We start from the raw sequence: 19,154 nt of genomic DNA, 5'->3' as shown, positions 1-19,154 counted from the left end.
TTTACAAACTTTTTTTTTAAAGGTGGTGTTTGGAAAAAAAAGTTTTTTAAAGGTTGTGTTTGACAAAAAACCCATTTATAAAACAAGTTTAACATATGATTTTGAGAAATTATAATGCCTAGAATCATTTAAACTCTTCAAGGTTAATGTATTCAAAGGACCCAATTAAGTTTCAATTTATAAATTAGGTTTACGAAATAAACTTTAGACTACTAGTGCATTCGCGGATTCTCAGTCGACGTGTTCATAACGAATTTATTCTGGAACATCTGCAAGGCCAATTGCTACGAAATTTTACAGGTATAAACTAGACTTGAAAATAACCTAAGTATTCTTTATGTTTTCGAAGATAACAATTACGTTTTTGAAGACAACAACATTAAAACGGTCTGATAATTTGTTTAAGACAATTTACAGATTTACAGAATTGCTATAACTTTCTTTCGTTAACCTAATCATGTTTAACCTAATCTTTATGTAATTAAGCCCGACTTCTACCATAATCCTACTATAATTTAAATCTTAAAGATAAATCTTAGAAAGATTAAAGACAACTTACAAAGTAAAAGATCGAATCCAATAAAAGCAGATGCAAAATCCCCAAATTGATTGCCCAATTCCCTTTCCCTCTTTTCTCTCAAACTTTTATGTGATGTTGTAAAAATGAATAAGTAATTTATGAATGATGTTGTAAAAGTGAATAAGTAATTTATGAATATGCTAGCATGATATATATAGTAGTAAAGGTAGAGGAATTAGGAAGTTACTAGGAAATTGCCTTATAATATAATATGTCTTATTTTTTGCAGAAAGTTAGGATATTAATATTAATAAACAAATTTGGGAGTACATGATCCTAAGTATCCTACAAGGAAGACCAATGAGGTCACCTTAAACCACAAAATAACTAAAGACACAAGCCAAATCTAACAACTAGAAGAGCGGAGCAGTACAAGATACTTGATTTTCCAAACAAGAGCCTCAGGAGGAGACGAATTGTTAGAAAATACCCGTCTGTTCCTTTCTTGCCAAATGAGATAAAGCAAGCAAAGAAGAGCAAATCGTCTTTGCCTCTTGAGCAAGCTTTTTCCTCTGTTGCATCTATTGAACCAGCCAGATATAGCCACCAAACTATGACCAACACCTATATGTAACCATTGTGAAACACCCAACCAAGTTGCAGAGGAATAAGGACAAGCAAAGAACATATGAGAACTGCTCTCAGCATGTTTCTCATACAACACACACTTGTTAACCATATAAGCCCCACATTTTCACAAGTTATCAATAGTAGGAAGCTTATTCTGAAGGGCTAAGAGTCTGATGATCACATGCTTGGGGTAGTTGAGTGTATCTCCCAGAGTTTTATGCATAGGGAACAAGGGCCCTTTATCTCTAAACAGGTCATATGCCTGCTTCTTGTAATCTGCTTGGCACAGGAACTGATGAGCAGCTGCAGCAGTCCCAACTGAGGCAAGAAGGAGGTCACGATAGGATATGATACTACTCCAACTCCATGAATAGGCAGCAGTAAGATGGAATTCCCAAATACTAACTCCTTTGAGGACATAAGCTTTGATCCATCTAACCCAGATGGTAGGTAGATCCAGCACAATTTTCCTAATCCATTCCAACATTAAACACTTGTTCCAACTTAAAACTTCTTTTATATTAACCCCTCCTTCCTGTGTTGGGCAGCAGAAACTCCCCCAACTCTTAAACACCATCCTTCTCTGCCCCTCACCAATTCCCCATAAGAAGTCATTACACATCTTGTTGATCTTCTTGACCACACCCTTAGGCAGCAGTACACTTGCTCCCCAAAAGTTCTGTATACCAAAAATAACTGAATTTATGAAGGAACTTTTCTTGCATAGCTTAATAGATTGTTAGCCCAATGAGTAATCTTGCTCCTGATTTAGTCTAGTAATGGCAGAAACATTTTTTGAGTCAATCTGGCACTAAAAAGAGGAATGCCTAAATATATCACAGGAAAATCACCTTCAACATACCCTGTAGTAGACAGTATAAGCTCCTTAAGCTGAGCAGGAACCCCTCCAAAAAATAGGTTTGATTTCACTGGGTTCACTCTCAAACCTGAATAAGCAGCAAAAAGACTCAAGCATGTATCCACTGCTTGGACAGATGGGAGATCCCCTCGAGTAAATACCAAGAGATCATCTGTAAAAATAAGATGGGTAAGGTTGATCTTAATACATTTAGGGTGATAAGAGAAACCATGGAAAGTTAGGAGGCTTCTAAGCAATCTGAATAGCACCTCCATACAAAGGACAAACAGATAAGGGGAGAGAGGGTCCCCTTGTCTAAGCCCTCTCTTATTATTATTATTATTATTATTATTATTATTATTATTATTATTATTATTATTATTATTATTATTATTATTATTATTATTATTATTATTATTATTATTATTATTATTATTATTATTATTATTATTATTATTATTATTATTATTATTATTATTATTATTATTATTATTATTATTATTATTATTATTATTATTATTATTATTATTATTATTATTATTATTATTACTATTATCACTATTATCACTATTAACACTATTATCACTATTATCACTATTATTATTATTATTATTATTATTATTATTATTATTATTATTATTATTATTATTATTATTATTATTATTATTATTATTACTATTACTATTATTATTATTATTACTACTATTACTATTATTATTATTATTATTATTATTATTATTATTATTTACCTTCTTATTATATAATACCTTACTAGAAAACACTTCACTTTGCCTACAATAGTTACACGCCTATCATAACCATCCCGACTCATTTTATGTTTTATTATTTATTCCCGTCTCATAACATAATCTCGTAATTTAGTAGATATAATTTATAAAACATATTTCACATTTTACGGTTGACTAACCTTTGACCGAGTCTCAAAAGTATATGGTATTACAGTATTCCCTCCTTAAAAGAACTTCGTCCCTGAAGTTCACCATACTACCCCACACTAATGTCAAAATAAAAACCCACTAAACTAAATAACACGGTCTTACCCAACAAAAAGTAACAAAAAGATAGCGTGTATTTCATTCTACCTCCCTTAACGCAAGAAGTTTAACTAGCTATATCAACCACAACTAACTACTAACTACTGATAGTGGGCGATTCTCTGCCCCCGAAAGAAAGAGTTACGTCCTCGTAACTCCGACTTTCTATCGTCATCCCTTAAGCTCAATTCAATTGGGATATCAACTCAATCCATACAACATTTACTCGGAACACCATGCCAACATGATTACCAAATAAAATTTTCATTGCACCATATATCAAGACATATATCTAATAATCATACTTTTGACATCATCTAAGCACACTATTAGAACATATTAACAAAGTCTAAGCAATGACAAAACAATTTTATTAAAAATTTTGTCGTAAAAGTTTGCATTTACAAAAGTTAGAAACATGCTGTAACTTCCAAAAATCACCAATAAATAACCGCTTGACTATTTCTTGAGTTTTTATACTTTTTAGAAAATACAGAGAGTAAACGACATATGAGAACAAGAATAAAGTCCATAATCAAAGACTAAATTTATAAGGATTTTTACAACTCAATTGGTCTAAATAGAAATTTATTAGCATATCGTTACAGATCTGGGTCAACTTGCAAAAATCACCATTAAATATCAAGACATCAAGATTTAATGTGGCTTATCAATTTGAAAATGTATACGAATCCTTTAAACAGCGGAGTTATAATCATGCATAAATTACAAGTATATATTAAATGGCAAATTTTAAAAAATTATAGGTCGAAAACATAACTGCACAATAACATTCTAACAACTGTCCACTAAAACATTTATTTATCCTAAACCGTAAATCATCTAAGCATAAAACCAGCGACAAATGAAATCTAATACACAGAACTATTACATATTAAAATTTCGTCCATAGATAATCAACGGACAAGAAACGGCAGTCAAAACAAATAAGGTTAAAAAAATCTGAAAAATCAAGCAAGCTTACATTCTTCACAATTTGCGCATATTCCCAACATGATCACATGTTAATCATAACTACTCCTCCCTAACACATGCCGACACATCAAATAGAACCTTCCCAATAACCTGCATGCTTATACCAATGCTTAAAATTTTAGTAATATCCCATTCTACCCTCCTTAAAACAAATTTCGGCTTGAAGTTTCCTAATAAATACTATATTAAAATGCCACGAGTATAGCAAATTACCATACAATATCAATCCTAAAACGATAATTCCTATTGCTAAATAATAATAATAATAACTAAACATGGTTTTGGGCAACACTTTTCGCATATCACTAGACATGAATTATTATCTACTTGCACACATTATATGCATGCAACGATTCATAGCATCCAAGAAATTAACTTACATGGTTTTATTAATATATATAATGTCAACTCAATTCAATATATCCGTAAGATGAGTCACAAGCTATTCCAAACAATAAACGTTCACGCTACATACCCTTATGCACACGGCCCAAGGCCAAATTTACAACCAAACTTACCTCAATTCCGCACCCTGCAACAAGGTTAGAAAAATTTCTAACTCAAAAGCATCCATAGACCCATATGTAATCAACATTCCTTTTTAATTTCCCAACTCTTGTTAGCCTTTCCCAAGGTGTCCGGTTCAAAATTGAGAGGGCCATGGTACGAATTAAGGCTAGCTTCTTAACCGCACTAAGAGGGGCTCCTAACAGTTTCTAGTCGGGGTTTATTTTATTAGACACATCCTAAATTCATTATTATTCATTAGTTAGGTTTGAGGATCGTTTGATCTGATACCACTTTGTAACATCCCCACTTATTCAGGAGCCTTTAGCTAGGCCTTCCATGTAAATAAGACTGTTACCATCGCCGTTTCCCGAGGCAGTGAATAACAAAGATAACAAACCAAAGTACTTTATATAAAATAACCATTAAAGGTCTTATTACAATTGTAAACTGATTAAGTTAAACTATAATAGTACAATTTACTACGCAGCGGAAATAAATTTCCCGATGTGGGAGAACTTCCCTTTCAATCTCTTGGGGTGTTACAACCGTGATGTTCCAAGTGATGTTTTGGGTGAGTTGTGTTTCGAGTGTGATGTGAACTTTGGGACGAAGTTCATTTTAAGGGGGGAAGACTGTAATACTCACGTATTTTATTATAAGTTAAAAGAGTATTTTAAATGATAATTTATTATAATCATCCACCGCCTTATTTTTGTAAAGTATTAAATATATATATATATATATATATATATTATTATTATTATTATTATTATTATTATTATTATTATTACTATTCGTATAATAATTTTATTACGTTTTAAGTCGGATGCTATACATATATATTTTATATTATTCGTATAAGCTCGAGTTAATGAGTCGGGAACTATCTAAGTGATGGTAGAGACCAAGGGGCCGGATATGGGCCGTGTAGTGAGAGTAAGTCGGTGAGTCGGGTTTATATATATATATATATATATATATATATATATATATATATATATATATATATATATATATATATATATATATAAAAGAGAGTGAGAGAGAGAGAGAGAGAGAGAGAGAGAGAAGGGTTCTCATGAGTCCTTCATATCATATAAGTTCCTAAGTACTTATAAGGGCTCTTGGATGAAGGGAATGGAGGGATGATATTACATCTCAAAGAAGGGACATAAATCTCCCTCCGTAATCCTGTATAACTCCTTCCTAATCCTTATAACTTCTTCCCCATTATAATCTCCCTACTCACTTCCTCATTATTCATTCTCTCTCACTTCTCTCATTCTCTATCATTTTCCTCTCATTCTCTAAAAAAAAAACCCAAAACAAATCAAATACAAAAATTTTACTCCCCTCTTCTGATTCATTCTCTCCCACCAAAAAATAAAACCAAAAACCAAATAAATAAAAACCAAAAAACCTCCACAACCAATCTTCCTCACTCACCAACACTATCGCACCACCACTCCCACATACACCATTGTTAGAATTGTGTCACAGAGAAATCTTTAGTTATGTAACATTTTGAACATATTTCATACAGTGTAATCATTAATGGAGATTAATAATTAGATGGCATTTTCTTATTATCTCATTAAGGTGTTAATACGATGATAAGTCCTTGATTAAACTAGTATACTTGACATCATAATGGAGATTATGATAATGAGAGTCGAGTATTATAGAGTTTAGTCTAAAAGTGTTCTTGGTTGTGGGATTATCAGAATGGGACTATGATAATCCTGATAGCTAGACCAATATATTGATAACGGTACTCATAGAATGAGTATTAATGGATCTCATTCATTAAGTTATAATATAAATAATGCATATGGAGATATGATTATTGAACGTGACCAACAGTGAGATTTCCCAAATGGTTATTATTACCTATTCACTGTCAATGTGGAAATTCTCTTAAGGAATAGTTGTATATTTTATCCTTTGACCTGAGATCATCATTGTAGTTAATATACTACTTATTCTACTTAGATATCGGACACCTAGTATGTAAAAATGCTAGTTGAATGGTCATTGGGTATAATGAAGTACGTATGTAATTAGTGAGAAGTCAAGATGGAATCCGCCAACTCAAAGGTAATGAGTTTGAACTCTATGTTGTCATTAATCTTATTGGTCATATAATTAAAGACCTTGGCCAGGGCATACGAATGTTTTAAGAAAGGAGTTTCTTAAAGTCATTCTTGACCAATAATGATCGACATGTAACATAGTGGTCGTCTCGTAGAGTTTGACAGTCAGACCATACCCTAGGACAATCCGGAGTTGGAACGATGGAGGGAAATAAATACAGTATCCTTTACCAGGTTCGAGTACAGTGAAGTACAGTGAATATTGGTATTCACGCTATCCGGCCGTCGGGGAGTGTTGTTAGATGCCAACCTTGATTAATAGTTAATGAGATTAATTATTACCGGTTTAGCGATGAACCTATGTGGTTACACACTTACGGTGTGATATTTAACGTTTACGGTTATTTAATTTATTATGAGATAATAAAGTTAAATAATCTCGATGAAATATTTTTATATTGTCCGGTAACACGGAAATATAGTTAATATCGGAAAGACGTTTATATGAGAGATGGACCAGAACTATTGCTTTGGTTTTTAAGGAAACGTGCTGATCAATTAACCATGCATGACACCATGCTTATGATTGCTAGTTAGCTACGTGCCTTTGCATTAATCAATCCTTAGCTTTTAAGAAAATGATTCATCAAAGTTATCCTTAAGTTTAAGCCTTAATGACTAAGAAACGCTGCCTATAAATACCAAGGCATTCGGCTAGTTTTTAAATATAACGAGAACAAGTTCTGATCCCGTCTTACTCTCATATATACGCAAAAGTGAGATAGTGTTTCTCTATATCCGAGGTCGTCTCAAGAGTTGAGAACGTTAGTTTTTCTTCCGGTGTGGATACACTAGAGACTCTATATTTTCGGGGTTGAACCAATTTACTATCTATACATATTGTATGTGTTCCATTACTCAGTTTTTACAAGGTTTTAAATGCAATAGGTCTCAGAAGGACCGCGTTTCTGTCTTCCGCTGCTACATGTGATGTACCGCGGTCCCATTAATTGGTATCAGAGCCAATTTTGCATTTACATTTTGTAAATTTGGGTCGTAATTTTTTACGTACTGTGAGCAAGAATTCTTCTCGCTGTTCACTTTCATGTACGTGCTCCTTTAATTCATATATTTACATCATATTGGAAAATTGATTAAATATTTGCATAGGAGAATCATGTTGCATGGTATGCATATATGTAGTATTAGCATTGATATTGTTTTATCTTGTTAATGGATATATGATATGTTAATCATGAGTTTTATTTGATAATGATGTACAAAAAGGGATTGCTGTCTTTAATAAGAATTGTTCACGCATTAGCTCAAGATCTACATGATGGATCATGTGAGATGAAATACTACGACAGTTATATAAGATATAATTGTTAGTGCTAATAAACGACATAAGCACTTTTGTTATTCAAATTGTTTGAATGGCATAAAAACTTGACCACTTAAAAATTATTGTGTTTTAATTGATAAAATATAAGATATTTTGTCAAAGGTTGCCACTCACGTAGACAATAAAATTATTCTATTTACGTTTACAAGGTACGACCTGACAACCAGGAGACTTGTAGTTCGGAGATATAATAATATTGTTTATTGTATATGATGCAAGGGTGAAGAAAAGTTAATTAATCTTGTACTTTTAGTTTGGATAACCCAGAGGGTAGACATTTATTAATTTTCTGTCACTAGAGTGGATAAACTCAACTACACTTATAGGAATGACCTGACAACAAGGGGACTATGTAGTGTAGAGCCTGAAATGATTTTATAAGATAAAGTCAGATAAATTTTAATTATGATGAGAAACGACCTGACAACCAGAGGGCTCATGCATGTTTTAAAATTTTTATGTATCATTTTGATTAAGTCCATATCATAATGATGTATGATTGTGTTCTTATTTGTATTGTTTTCTTTCAGAATAAGTTTTCTCAAAATGGCTGCTATAACACTGCGTAGCATACTTGATGCTAAGCTGGGCAGTAACAATTTTGATGATTGGTACCACAACCTGAGAATTGTTCTCATGCATGAAAAGCTAATCGATGTGATCGATAAGCCTGCTAAGGTAGCACCCCGTAAGGGAGAAGATGATGCAAATGTATTAGATATATATGCTAAGTACTTGGAACAAAGTACTACTGCAAAGTGCATTATTTTGGCCTCCATGACTGCTGATTTGCAGAGACAACATAATGACATGAATCCACCACAGATTATTGAACATCTTAAGAAGATGTATGGGTCTCAGAGTAGGACTGCAAGGTACCAGTTATCTAAGTCCTTGTTTGAGTCTAAATTGAAATCTAAGGAGCCAGTGGGTCTCCATGTTCTAAAGATGGTTGATCTGATAGAACAGCTTGAGAAGCATGGATGCACTCTTGGTAAAGAGTTATCGCAAGATTTGATCTTGCAGCTCTTAACGATACTTATTCACCGTTCATCATTAATTTTAACATGAATAAGATGGATTGTGATCTTCATGAAGTACTCAATTTGTTGATCGATTTTGAAAAACAAATCACATCTGGGAAGGTGAATATATCTGGTTCTGTGAACCTGGTTGGAAGCATTTCTAAAAGCAAGTGGAAAAGAAAGAAACGGTCTAAGAAAAATCCACTTGCAACCAAGGATGTTGTGAACAAATCCAAGGGAAAGAAGGTGCAGCTTGACCAGGCGGATACTGAATGTTTCTTCTGTAAAAAGAAAGGTCACTGGAAGAGAGATTGTCCGGAGTAAAAAGCTACTACGAAGGGCAAGAAACAAGGTGAGATATTTGTGAAAAATGTTTTCATGATTGCTTTAGTAATTACTGATACTAGTAAATGGGTATTGGATACCGGTAGTAGTTTTAACATCTGCAATATGTTGTAGGGTTTAAAGATCAGTAGATGGTTGAAGAAAGGAGAAGTCACCTTACAAGTTGGAAATGGAGCAAGTGTTGCTGCCATAGCTGTAGGAGAAATTTCTCTTGTAATGCCTACTGGCAAGACAATGTTGTTAGAAAGTTGTTATTATGTTCCTAAGTTTGTTTCGAACGTAATTTCCATTTCGTCTTTAGACAAGTGTGGTTTTCGAACAACTTTTGATAATAATTAATATTCTGTATTTCATGGTAATGAATTATATGTACATTGTTATTCACAACATGGTCTGTATATCTTATCTGAATTGACAACTTGTCCTATCAAGACTATTTCTGGCCAAAAGAGGAAGAGAAATAATCAAGAAAATCAAAGTTATCTTTAGCATTGTAGGCTTGGTCATATTGGTGAGAAAAGAGTAAACAAATTACACAAGGCTGGTTATCTTGGACAATATGATTATCGATCATATGAAATTTGTGAATCTTATCTCAAAGGAAAGATGACCAAATCTCCATTTTCTGGAACTGGAGAGAGAGCCAGTGAACTTTTAGGACTTATACACAGTGATGTATGTGGACCTATGAAAGTTCAAGCTAAAGGTGGATATTCTTACTTTATCACCTTCACGGACGATATGTCAAGATTTGGATTTATATATCTAATGAGACATAAGTCATGAGATGTTCAAAAATTTTCGTACTGAAGTTGAGAAACAGACTGGTAAGAACATCAAAGCATTGATATCTGACCGTGGCGGTGAGTATCTCAGTGATGAGTTTGTTGATTATTTGAGACAAGATGGGATCTTGTCACAGTGGACTTCTCCAGGAACACCCCAGCACAATGGTGTTTCTGAAAGGAGAAATCGAACCTTATTTGATATGGTACGATCCATGATGGGGTTCACCGATGTTTCGATCTTCTTGTGGGGATATGCTTTAGAAACTGCTGCATATTTACTGAATAAAGTTCCCACTAAGGCAGTTCCTAAAACTCCAAATGAGATATGGAAAGGACGTATGCCCAACCTAAAACATTTGAAGGTTTGGGGTTGTCCGGCTTATGTTAAACGACTGCAGTCAAACAAGCTTGATGCAACGTCTGACAAGTGCAGGTTTGTTGGTTATCCTAAGGAGACTATGGGGTACTATTTTTATAACCTTTATGAACACAAAGTGTTTGTGGCCAAAACTGCAACCTTTTTGGAAAAGGAATTCCTTGAAAAAGGAAGCCATGGTGTAGAAATAGATCTTGATGAGATTCGAGATACCAACGAATCAGCATTAGCTCAAGAGCGTGAGATGCAAGTTGAGTAGCCTTTACTTGATATCTTAAAGTTTCCTCCAAGGGTTCCAACCTCAAGTGTTGAGGTAAATAATGTGGTTAATGAACCAGTTCAGGAACCTAGGCAACAAGAGGATCAAGTTGTACATGAACCTCTTAGAAGGTCCACTAGGGAACGCCAGGCAGCAGATCGATTAAATCATATGGTGAAGAATGACGAGGATAATCATATGGATGATATCTCAGTTGTTAATGACGATCCTAAGTGTTTCAAAGAGGCTATAGCATGTCCAGGACATGAGAAATGGCTTGAGGATATGGAATCCGAAATGGAGTCCATGAGAATCAACAAAGTATGGGATTTGGTTGATTGGTCTAAGAACGTTAAACCTATTGGATGCAAATGGGTTTTCAAGAAAAATATTGGAGCGGATGGGAAGGTTGAAACCTATAAAGCCCGTCTTGTTTCTAAGGGATATAATCAAAAGGAAGGTATTGATTATGAGGAAACTTTTTCTCCCGTAGCAATGCTCAAATCTATTCGGATTTTATTGGCCATAGATGCATACTATAATTATGAGATATGGCAAATGGATGTGAAAACAACTTTTCTTAATGGAGAGCTTAAGGAAGAAGTCTATATGACTCAACCTGAGGGTTTCACATTGCCATCTGCTCATAATAAAGTATGTAAGTTGCAACGATCCATTTATGGATTAAAGCAAGCTTCTCGTAGTTGGAATATCCGCTTTCATACGACAATAAAAAGGTTTGATTTTGTGCGATGTGAAGAGGAGCCATGTCTATATAAGAAGGCTAGTGGGAGTATAATAATTTTCCTAGTGCTATATGTGGATGACATATTGCTGATAGGAAATGATGTGCCAGCCATGCAAAAGACAAATATTTGGCTATCTGAACAGTTATCCATGAAGGATATGGGAGAAGCGGCTTATATTCTTGAAATAAGAATCTATAGAGATAGATCCAGTAAGCTGCTAGGGCTCTCCCAATCTTTGTACATTGATGCTATATTAAGGAGATATTGCTTGGATAACTCCAAAAGAGGCTATCTGTCGATAGGTACCGGTATATCTGTTTCTAGGGAGGATAGTCCTAAACCTCCATAGGAAAAAGAATGCATGAGTAGAATCCTATATGCGAATGCAGTGGGAGCTATCATGTATACCATGACATGTACAAGGCCTGATGTGGCCTACGCGCTAGGAGTAGCAAGTAGGTATCAGCGAAATCTTGGTGAGGGACATTGGAAAGTGGTGAAAACCATCCTTAAGTACTTGAGAAGAACTAAAGACCAATTCCTCATTTTTGGAGATTGTGAGCTAAAAGTGTTTGGCTATACTGATGCTAACTATGCATCAGATAAGGATGATAGCAAGTCTACCTCGGGTTATGTTTTCACCTTGAATGGCGGAGCTGTGAGTTGGAGGAGTTCCAAACAAGGTACAGTAGACGACTCAGTAACCGAAGCAGAGTACATAGCCGCATGTGATGCTGCTAAAGAAGCCGTTTGGATAAGAATGTTCTTAACTGAACTTGGTGTTGTTCCTTCTGTGGAGGAAGGTGTTCCTCTAATGTGTGATAATACGGGAGCTATTGCACAAGCAAAGGAGTCAAGATAGCACCAACGATCCAAACACGTTCTTCAGAAATTTCACTTGATCAGAGAAATAATTGAACATGGAGACGTTCAAATTCAGAAGGTGGAAGGGAAAGAAAACATTGCAGATCCTCTCACTAAAGTGCTTGGATCAAAGGAGTTTGACAAGCATAAGTTGAATATAGGTTTAAGGCTCATGACCGATTGGCTCTAGGTCAATTGGGAGATTGTTAGAATGGTGTCTCAGAGCACTCGTTAGTTATGTAACATTTTGAACATATTTCATACAGTGTAATCATTAATGGAGATTAATAATTAGATGGCATTTTCTTATTATCTCATTAAGGTGTTAATACGATGATAAGTCCTTGATTAAACTAGTATACTTGACATCATAATGGAGATTATGATAATGAGAGTCGAGTATTATAGAGTTTAGTCTAAAAGTGTTCTTTGTCGTGGGATTATCAGAATGGGACTATGATAATCCGGATAGACCAATATATTGATAACGGTACTCATAGGATGACTATTAATGGATCTAATTCATTAAGTTATAATATAAATAATGCATATGGAGATATGATTATTGAACGTGACCAACAGTGAGATTTCCCAAATGGTTATTATTGCCTATTCACTGTCAATGTGGAAATTCTCTTAAGGAATAGTTGTATATTTTATCCTTTGACCTGAGATCATCATTGTAGTTAATAGACTACTTATTGTACTTAGATATTGGACACCTAGTGTGTAAAAATTCTAGTTGAATGGTCATTGGGTATAATTAAGTACCTATGTAATTAGTGAGAAATCAAGATGGAATCCGTCAACTCAAAGGTAATGAGTTTGAACTCTATGTTGTCATTAATCTTATTGGTCATATAAAGACCTTGGCCAGGGCATACGAATGTTTTAAGAAAGGAGTTTCTTAAAGTCATTCTTGACCAATAATGATCGACATGTAACATAGTGGTCGTCTCGTAGGGTTTGACAGTCAAACCATACCCTAGGACGATCCAGAGTTGGAACGATGGAGGGAAATAAATACAGTATCCTTTACCAGGTTCGAGTACAGTGAAGTACAGTGAATATTAGTATTCACGCTATCCGGCCGTCAGGGAGTGTTGTTAGACGCCAACCTCGATTAATAGTTAATGAGATTAATTATTACCGGTTTAGCGATGAACCTATGTGGTCACACCCTTACGTTGTGATATTTAACGTTTACGGTTATTTAATTTATTATGAGATAATAAAGTTAAATAATCTCGATGACATATTTTTATATTGTCCGGTAACACGGAAATATAATTAATATCGGAAAGACGTTTATATTAGAGATGGGCCAGAACTATTGCTTTGGTTTTTAAGGAAACGTGCTGATCAATTAACCATGCATGACACCATGCTTATGATTGCTAGTTAGCTATGTGCCTTTGCATTATTCAATCCTTAGCTTTTAAGAAAATGATTCATCAAAGTTATCCTTAAGTTTAAGCCTTAATGGCTAAGAAACGCTGCCTATAAATACCAAGGCATTCGGCTAGTTTTTAAATATAACGAGAACAAGTTCCGATCTCGTCGTACTCTCATATATACGCAAAAGTGAGAAAGTGTTTCTCTATATCCGAGGTCGTCTCAAGAGTTGAGAATGTTAGTTTATCTTCCGGCGTGGATACACTAGAGACTCTGTATTTTCAGGGCTGAACCAATTTACTATCTACACATAATGTATGTGTTCCATTACTCAGTTTTTACAAGTTTTTAAATGCTATTGGTCTCAGGAGTACCGCGTTTCTGTCTTCCGCTGCTACATGTAATGTACCGCGGTCCCTTTAACCATTGCCCACAACTCACCTACTGCCGCCACCATCACCCGGCCCACATTTTCAGATCACCGCCACTGCCACCCCCTGCTGCCGCGTCTCACGCCATCACCGCCTCTCAAGCATGCCGTCACAATCATCGAAATTTTATAAGGGTTGCAATTATATGATTGTTTTCTCGAAAATACTTGCATTTTTTGATAGATCTGACATTTTGATTAAAAAAAATAAAGCATAAAAAAAATCAAATCCCGTCTTTGGTTGGTGTGTCATTGCACATCAAATCTCGTCTTTGGTCTATCATTTGTTCATGGTGTTCATTATATGTGTTTATCAAATCTCGTTTCATAGTGTATGTGTTTATCATTTTTTGGTTGGTGTGTCACTGCACAAAACACAAAACAAAATAAAGCATGAGAAAGCATCACATGTATTCATTGTGTTTATTATATCATGATGTGGTCTTGTTTTGTTTGGTGTTGTGTCTGTTTTTTGTTTTTTTGAGATTTACTTTTTTTTTGTCCGGTTTAATTTTTCAATTTGTTTTAATTTTGATCTTTGTTGTTTTTAATTTTTAATTTTTAATTTTGATCTTTGTTATTTTTCAAATTTTTGCTAATATTTATTAAATTTACACTATTTATGACTGAAGTTGCACTATGTACAACTAAAGTTATACCCTTTTAACATTAAAGTTACACTAATAACATCTAAAGCTATACATTGTATGTATTGAAGTTACACACAACCATTCAAGTTTGTTTTGTTTGGTTCTTGGTTTTTTTGCTTTTTTTTTTGTTTATATCAGATTTAGTATATATTGATTTTTGCTTTTTGACGAATCATGATTTTGTTATTTGGTTTTTCTTGTTATTGTTTTTTTTTTCTCTTAGATTTACGGGTTTTTTTTGTTAGATTAACGGGTTATTGTTATTATGGATTTAAGTTATTTTCGATTCTTATTTGTTTTTGTTATTAGTTTTCAGATCTAGTTTTCTTCTTCTCAATTTTTTTTTTTAAAATTTTTTTTTTCGTTTTTTTTATTTTAGATCTAGTATTGCTGAGATTTACGGTTTTTTCTACTTTATAATTTTTGTTTACAATTTACATTTGTAAACTTTTTTTATTTTGAATTTTCAAAACTATATGTGAATACAACTAAAGTTATACAATCTGCTACTAAAGTTACACTACTTACGACTAAAGTTATACACTTCAAACATTAAAGTTACATAAACTTGGACTATATGACTAAAGTTACACTTCTTGTGATGAAAGTTGCACTAATTATGACTAAAGTTATATCCTTTAAACATTAAAGTTACACTATTTAGGACAAAAGTTATATCATTAAGGATTAAAGTTATACCCTTAAAATATTAAATATTTTATTCTTCTCACTTCTCTTTTTTTTGGACTAAAGTTGTACAATTTTGGACTAAGTAGTGTAAGTTTATGGGCTAGAGTTATTTGGACTAAAAGTTATACAAATATGGAATATAGTTATTTAATAAAATTCACTCTCAATAAATAAAGTTTTACCTGTAAATTACAAAAGTTATACAAATTTGGACTAAAGTTACACAAATATAGACTAAAGTTACACAATCTTGACTTAAAATTATACAAATTAAATTTATAATTCATGTACATGTAACTATAGTGCTTTAAGACTTAAGAGTGTAACTTTAGTCCTTAATATTATAACTTTGGTGAATAATAGTGTAACTTTAGTCTTTTTTTGTATAATTTTAGTTCAAATTTGTGTAACTTTAATCCAAAATCGTGTAACTTTAGTTCAAAATTGTATAACTTTAGTCCAAATATAAATTCAGATTTGAAACCAACACAATAACTTGAGTTTATGTAACTCTAGTTTTTGGTGTGTGTAACTTTAGTTCATTGATAGTGTAACTTTAGTCCATAATAGTGTAACTTTAGTCCTTTTTTGTATAACTTTAGTCTATAAATTCAGATTTGAAACCAACACAATAACAAGATGAGATTGAAGTTAATGTCACTAAAGCTCACTGAAGTTGCACATAATGTCAGTGAAGTTGCACACAAAGTCATTGAAGTTGTACATAATGTGGATTGAAGTTATACATATATATGTCAGTGAAGTTATACACATTGAAGTTTTAATGTTAAATCTGAAAATTATACATAATGTGGATTGAAGTTATACATAATGTCAGTGAATTTATATATAATGCCACTGAAGTTGCACATAATGTGCATTGAAGTTGCACATAATGTGCATTGAAGTTATACATAATGTGGATTGAAGTTACACATAATGTCAGTGAAGTTGCACATAATAATGTCATTGAAGTTATACATAATGTGAATTGAAGTTATGTATAATAATGACAGTGACGTTATACACATTGAAATTTAAATACTAAATCTGAAAATTTTATATAACAAGATGAGATTTTAAATAATTTATAAAACAAGACATTGAAGTTATACGCATTGAAATTTGAGAAAATAAATAAATACACATTGAAATTTAAATTCTAAAACTGCGAAATTTATATAACAATACGAATTTTAACGAGACGAGATTTGAAAAAACAAAAAACAAGACGATATTTAAAATGTCAAAAATATGAATTATAATAACTTTAATATATCTAAGATTAATATTAACAAATATAAATAAAACAACTCCAAACAACAAATTTAACACAAAATCTGGAAAAAAAAAGACGATAAAAAAGAGACCCACACTCTGGAGAAAAAAAAACGTTACTTATTTGCGGTGGTGGTGGGACGGTGGGTGGTGGTGGTGGTGGGTGGTGTCGGGTGGGGTGGTGGTGTATGAGGAAGAGAAGTTTTTGATTTGTTTGTATTTTTTATTTGCTTGGGTTTTTGATTTATTTTGTTTTTTTTTTATTTATTTATTTGGATTTTTGGGTTTTTTATTTATTTGGATTTTTTGGGTTTTTTATTTATTTGAGTTTTTTTTATTGAGGGTTTGAGAGAAGAGAGGAGTGAAATATGTAAGATGAGAGAGAAATGGGTGAGTGGAAAACAAATATATAGTAAATTAGTGATTAATTATGGTGGATTGATGAGGGAGGAGAGAGATGGTGAGATTAGCCATTAAACACACTTTTTTGGGGTTGATCTTGGCCATCCATTTTCACCATCAAAGGGCCCTTAATAGAACTTATAGACCTATATATATATATATATATATATATATATATATATATATATATATATATATATATATATATATATATATATATATATATATATATATATATATATTATTACTATTTGTATAATAATTTTATTATTACGTTTTAAGTCGGATGCTATACATATATATTTTATATTATTCGTATAAGCTCGAGTTAATGAGTCGGGAACTATCCAAGTGATGGTAGAGACCAAGGGGCCGGATATGGGCCGAGTAGTGAGAGTAAGTCGGTGAGTCGGGTTTCACTTAAGTCATCTTTTGACTCGGAGTATATAAACACCTGACTACACTACAATACCACTTTTCCTCATAATTCAAAACACAAAAAGAAAACCTAATAGAGAAATAGAGATGAGGGGATCGTGGAAGAACAGGCGGACGAACGAAGCATTAGGGCACTTCAAGACGATTTTCCATCAAGTTTTTATCCCTTTTATTGTAGGTATAATAATATGTTTGTTTTCTAAATTCATTTTATATTAATTTCTAGAGATTTGTACGATTATCTAAAATCCTAGGTTGCTAGATGGTATTTCAATTATGATTGTTATAGTGGGTTTGTTGAGACGGTCTTATGCTAACGCTTTGGCTATAAGATATCGGGTGTGAGATGGACCAAGGGGGTTTGGGGTGGTTGTGTGACCGAGACACGGGGTCACTGTAATACCCGCCCTGTTTAGGGATCCGTTGACTGACTGGTTGACCTTGGGAGGCACACCGTAGGGAAGACTACGCAGTCATTGTGACTTGATACTCGATCTAGTAGGAGCCACTCGACCGAGTATCTGTGGTACTCGATCGAGTGCGGCGTACTCGGCCGAGTATGTCCATACTCGATCGAGTACCTCGTCTGACAATGTGTTATTATAAAACACATCGACCAAAACATAATTCTTTTTGACAGTTCTTGTTATCATTTCTAAAACCTGAACTCTCTTTCTCCCAATTCTCTCATCTAACTCTACACATCTTGGGTAGCTTTGAACACTAATCCGGGAAGGGAGGTGGTTTATGCATGAGGTCATCGAGTCGGGTTTGTCGCCGCCACCGGCTTTGGTTGTTCTTCAAGGTGAGTTTGTGCTTAATTATCTCTTTTATAGTAGATCTTGAATAGCTTAGTAATAGGGTACGATTGTTGTTGTAGGATAGGATATGGAGTCTTGCTTGACGTGGTGTGATGGGTGCGTTTTGTGGATTTGCGGAAAGGTAGGGTTTCCCTACTCAGTTGATTGCCTAATTGATTTGAGATTGATTGTGATTGATTGTGTAATATGGATGGGATAGAGTCATCATGCTGTCTAGCAAGCTGCCGCTGTCACTTATGCTTAGTTGTTCTTTTCAGTTGTTTCGGAGTTGTACTTCTTTTGTTTTTTTTTGTATAAACATTAAATGTAATTTTATAAACGTTCTTTTATAGTTTGTTTGATATACTTACCTCGGGCAACTGAGATGGTAACACCCTTACTTATTGGAGAGGTCTTGTTAAGGCTCCTTGATTAGTGGGGGTGTTACAGTCACGACTTAGTCGTGGCCTGCCCTAATTGAGGCGTGGCCTAGCATCGTCGAGAATGGCGCGGGTAGGAGTCGGTCAAGGCCCGGCATGGCCTGGCCGTGGTTGTCAAGGCTCGACCGTGGCCTATGGTCTCGACCTAGGTCACGTG

At 33.8% G+C, this 19,154-nt stretch overlaps 3 protein-coding genes across 3 annotated transcripts; 2 read left to right on the top strand and 1 right to left on the bottom strand.

Moving 5' to 3' along the window:
• Positions 1-1,274: 1,274 nt before the first annotated feature.
• Positions 1,275-2,284, bottom strand: LOC141631984 (uncharacterized). The gene is made up of 2 exons (XM_074444584.1): positions 1,991-2,284; positions 1,275-1,829 (listed from the first exon to the last, which is right to left on the bottom strand). The coding sequence occupies exons 1-2, from the start codon at positions 2,282-2,284 to the stop codon at positions 1,275-1,277; spliced, it is 849 nt and encodes a 282-aa protein (XP_074300685.1).
• Positions 2,285-8,614: 6,330 nt separating this feature from the next.
• LOC141631983 (uncharacterized) lies at positions 8,615-9,139 on the top strand. Its single transcript, XM_074444583.1, has one exon. It carries the CDS (start codon positions 8,615-8,617, stop codon positions 9,137-9,139), a length of 525 nt encoding a protein of 174 aa, XP_074300684.1.
• Positions 9,140-12,019: 2,880 nt separating this feature from the next.
• Positions 12,020-12,472, top strand: LOC141631982 (secreted RxLR effector protein 161-like). Its single transcript, XM_074444582.1, has one exon. It carries the CDS (start codon positions 12,020-12,022, stop codon positions 12,470-12,472), a length of 453 nt encoding a protein of 150 aa, XP_074300683.1.
• Positions 12,473-19,154: the final 6,682 nt, after the last annotated feature.

This window comes from Silene latifolia, chromosome Y, assembly GCF_048544455.1.
Source record: "Silene latifolia isolate original U9 population chromosome Y, ASM4854445v1, whole genome shotgun sequence".
In the NCBI taxonomy this organism is placed as follows: domain Eukaryota; kingdom Viridiplantae; phylum Streptophyta; class Magnoliopsida; order Caryophyllales; family Caryophyllaceae; genus Silene; species Silene latifolia.
Note: the sequence above shows the minus strand (reverse complement) of the source record. Positions and strands in the feature narration are given on the sequence as shown.